Source organism: Limulus polyphemus, unplaced genomic scaffold (assembly GCF_000517525.1).
Source record: "Limulus polyphemus unplaced genomic scaffold, Limulus_polyphemus-2.1.2 Scaffold301, whole genome shotgun sequence".
NCBI classification, from domain to species: domain Eukaryota; kingdom Metazoa; phylum Arthropoda; class Merostomata; order Xiphosura; family Limulidae; genus Limulus; species Limulus polyphemus.
This window is the reverse complement of record NW_013665911.1, coordinates 571,371-574,332: the sequence shown is the minus strand read 5'-3', so window position 1 is coordinate 574,332 and position 2,962 is coordinate 571,371. Positions and strand designations below refer to the sequence as shown.

Genomic DNA, 2,962 nt, shown 5'->3' with positions numbered 1-2,962 from the left:
TAACGAATTAAATAAATGATAAATGTTTACTATATGTTACTTTTTGTGTAATTATACAATGTAATAAAGATGTGTTGATTACACGTTATCCCCGTTTATATGGACGTCATAACGCTGGATTTTAAGTTCAGAGTTGTCACTGTGCGTTATACTATTTTACTACACGGTCATTAAAGACTAGTGATAAAACGTGTGTGATTATATATTTCTCCTAATATCTAAACGATATCTCTAAAGAAACACACAACAATATATGCTTGAACTGTAGAAGTACAGCAGTATTTTATCAACATAACGACCATACAGGAAAAGATTAGATCAAAGGTCAGTCCAGTCGTGAATTCTGACCTGGGATGACAAACGTAACTACAATATTTACATCATTCACTGTTTCTTTTCCAACGACCTGTCAGTCTTCATATGATCAATTTAGTCATGAAATCACTTATCGATTCTATAAGCAAGCAACACTGTGAAACTGGCTTATGATTAGTTTCATGAAGAACCTAATACAAAAATAAACATAAGAAACCCAAGATAAGAGCGTTATGTATCTTGAAATGTTCAGCCCAACTTGAAGTGACCTTGGAGTAGGATTTGAGTTTTAAAAGTGATCTCCGTTGAAACTGTATTTTTAAGCGATAAGGTCAAAACAGCGGCATGTTAAGAATACCAGTTATAATTGGTTTATACTCATCGTTATTCTTTTCAACGTTTTTCTTTAAAAACTCACTAAACATATGTTTCCATCTTAAATTATATTCCCTAACACATTTTCCGAGAAACTGATATTACAAGAATATAAACAGACATTGTTTCAAATAGTGCTAATCTGTGTTCTCCAACTTATCAGTGGGTTTAGCGTGGTTGAAAAAAAAGAAAAAAAGTTCTTTAAAAAGTTAAACATTTCCAAATATCTCAATGTTGCTTTATACAAATAAATTTCCTTCCAAAGAGGGAAAAGAGGGGTAATTAATATTTGGAAGGTAACATTCATGGAAAACGCAGTGCTGCATTTTTATAAAACACAAAAATATCACTAAAATTTGGTAATAACGAATGTACAATCAGTCCAATCAACTTGCTCTCTTAACAACAACTGCTTCTTCTTGCGACTTGCCATAGCTGACTTTACTTCAAAGTTTACAACCATGGTAAAAAAAACAATCAGCAGTCGTTAAAATCGAAGAAAGGGTTAAAGAGTTTAAACATGGCTGCTACAGTTTTGAGAACGTTTTTCAACCAAACAACTAAAGATCTTTTCAATTCGTCAGATGTTCAAAAAACAAAGTCAGACAAAATCTCTCTCTCTCTCTCTTTCCGGAAATGCTTTGAATTAGTTGAGATGGGGTCCGTTTGTATTTTTTATCGAACATCATAAACGACAAATAGAAAGTTAAACAAGCACAGACACGTACAGACACGAGATATACAGCAGGCTCCAGGCGTGTTTTTACAGGAGCGATGGTTATGGCACGAAGATTCTGGTGTTCTTTTCCTGTCCTGTTTCTAAAAAGTCCGAGAATCTGTTGGTGTCCAGTCTATGACCTCCCACAATGTTTACACAATATAAAAGACCGTTCTGTGACGACGGAGAAGAGTTTGGATACTTCAAAAGAAATTCTTGCCAGAGGCCGCTAAAGATGATGTTCTGCAATCTAGAAGATTTAAATAAAAAACTAGAAAGAATGTTAAGAACACGGCACGTGAATTATAAGATACCAAGAGCTGAACTTTATAAAATATAGTGTGATACGATTTTAATTATATAAAACATAAAATGAAAGTCACACTAATAAAGACGTTAGGGTGTAATTTAATTACTTTAATTTGGATCACATGAGACCACTTGACGTTTTCTGGATAAACCGTCTTTGATCACAACAATTAATCTTAAACAACTGTATCCTTGTTTCTGTGCACTTTATTTCATAACAATATGAACTACGTTCTTTCTCTGCTCCTATAAAAAATGAATTTTATTACTCTCCTCATGAATATTACAAACATTTATATAACACAGTTCTGTTGATTATTTCTTTATACAATCTCATGTAAATAACTGTATTGTGTTCTTTTATACAAGAAACAAACTTAATATTTAAACACTTTGTCATATTCTTTATACAAATTATAAAATACACTGAAAGTATTCCTTGGGTAATAATATTTAACCATAGTAACAGAGATCTTGACTTACTGTATTTTCACTTTTAATGCATACATTACTAACTGAAGTATTCTCTATTCACTCTTACATTACTAACTGACGTATTCTCTATTCACTCTTACATTACTAATTGAAGTATTCTCTATTCACTCTTACACTACTAACTGAAGTATTCTCTACTCACTCTTACATTACTAACTGAAGTATTCTCTATTCACTCTTACATTACTAGCTGAAGTATTATTTATTCACTCTTACATTACTGACTGAAGTATTCTCTATTCACTCTTACACTACTAACTGAAGTATTCTTTATTCACTCTTACATTACTAACTGAAGTATTCTTTACTCACTCTTACATTACTAACTGTATTGTTTTTGAAGCCCTATATTACTAAAGCTTGTATTCTATATACTTTCTTACATTACCAGCTATATTGATATTTTTCTATCCCCGCATAATAAACTGTATTATATTCTTTTGGCACCTAGTGTTATAAAATATATTGTTTTTTTATGCACTCCTATACTATTACTTGTATTGTGTTCTTTATGCACCTCTATATTACTAATTGTATTATGTTCTTTTTATGCTCCCTTTGTACTGCTACTATATATCGGTGTTCTCTTTCTCCTCTACATTACTAACGTTAATGTGTTTTTAGTCTATATTCACTGACAATGCCCTTTATCAATCTAAGTATATAATTATAGATACAATTTATCACCAAAATGTCTAGATAGTTTTGAACACAACTTATCACCACATTGTACAAGCACTATATGCAACG

The 2,962-nt window shown here is 31.5% G+C and overlaps 1 protein-coding gene across 2 annotated transcripts in view; it reads right to left on the bottom strand.

Annotated features, from left to right (window-relative positions):
- Positions 1 to 252: 252 nt before the first annotated feature.
- Positions 253 to 2,962, bottom strand: part of LOC106457186 (pre-B-cell leukemia transcription factor 1-like) — a 237,600-nt gene continuing 234,890 nt past the window's right edge. For both annotated transcript variants that reach the window (XM_022383028.1, XM_022383027.1), the window contains one exon: positions 253 to 1,658. In XM_022383028.1, coding sequence (XP_022238736.1) covers positions 1,612 to 1,658 — 47 coding nt within the window. In that variant the 3' untranslated portion in view covers positions 253 to 1,611. The remainder of the gene's footprint in view (positions 1,659 to 2,962) is intronic.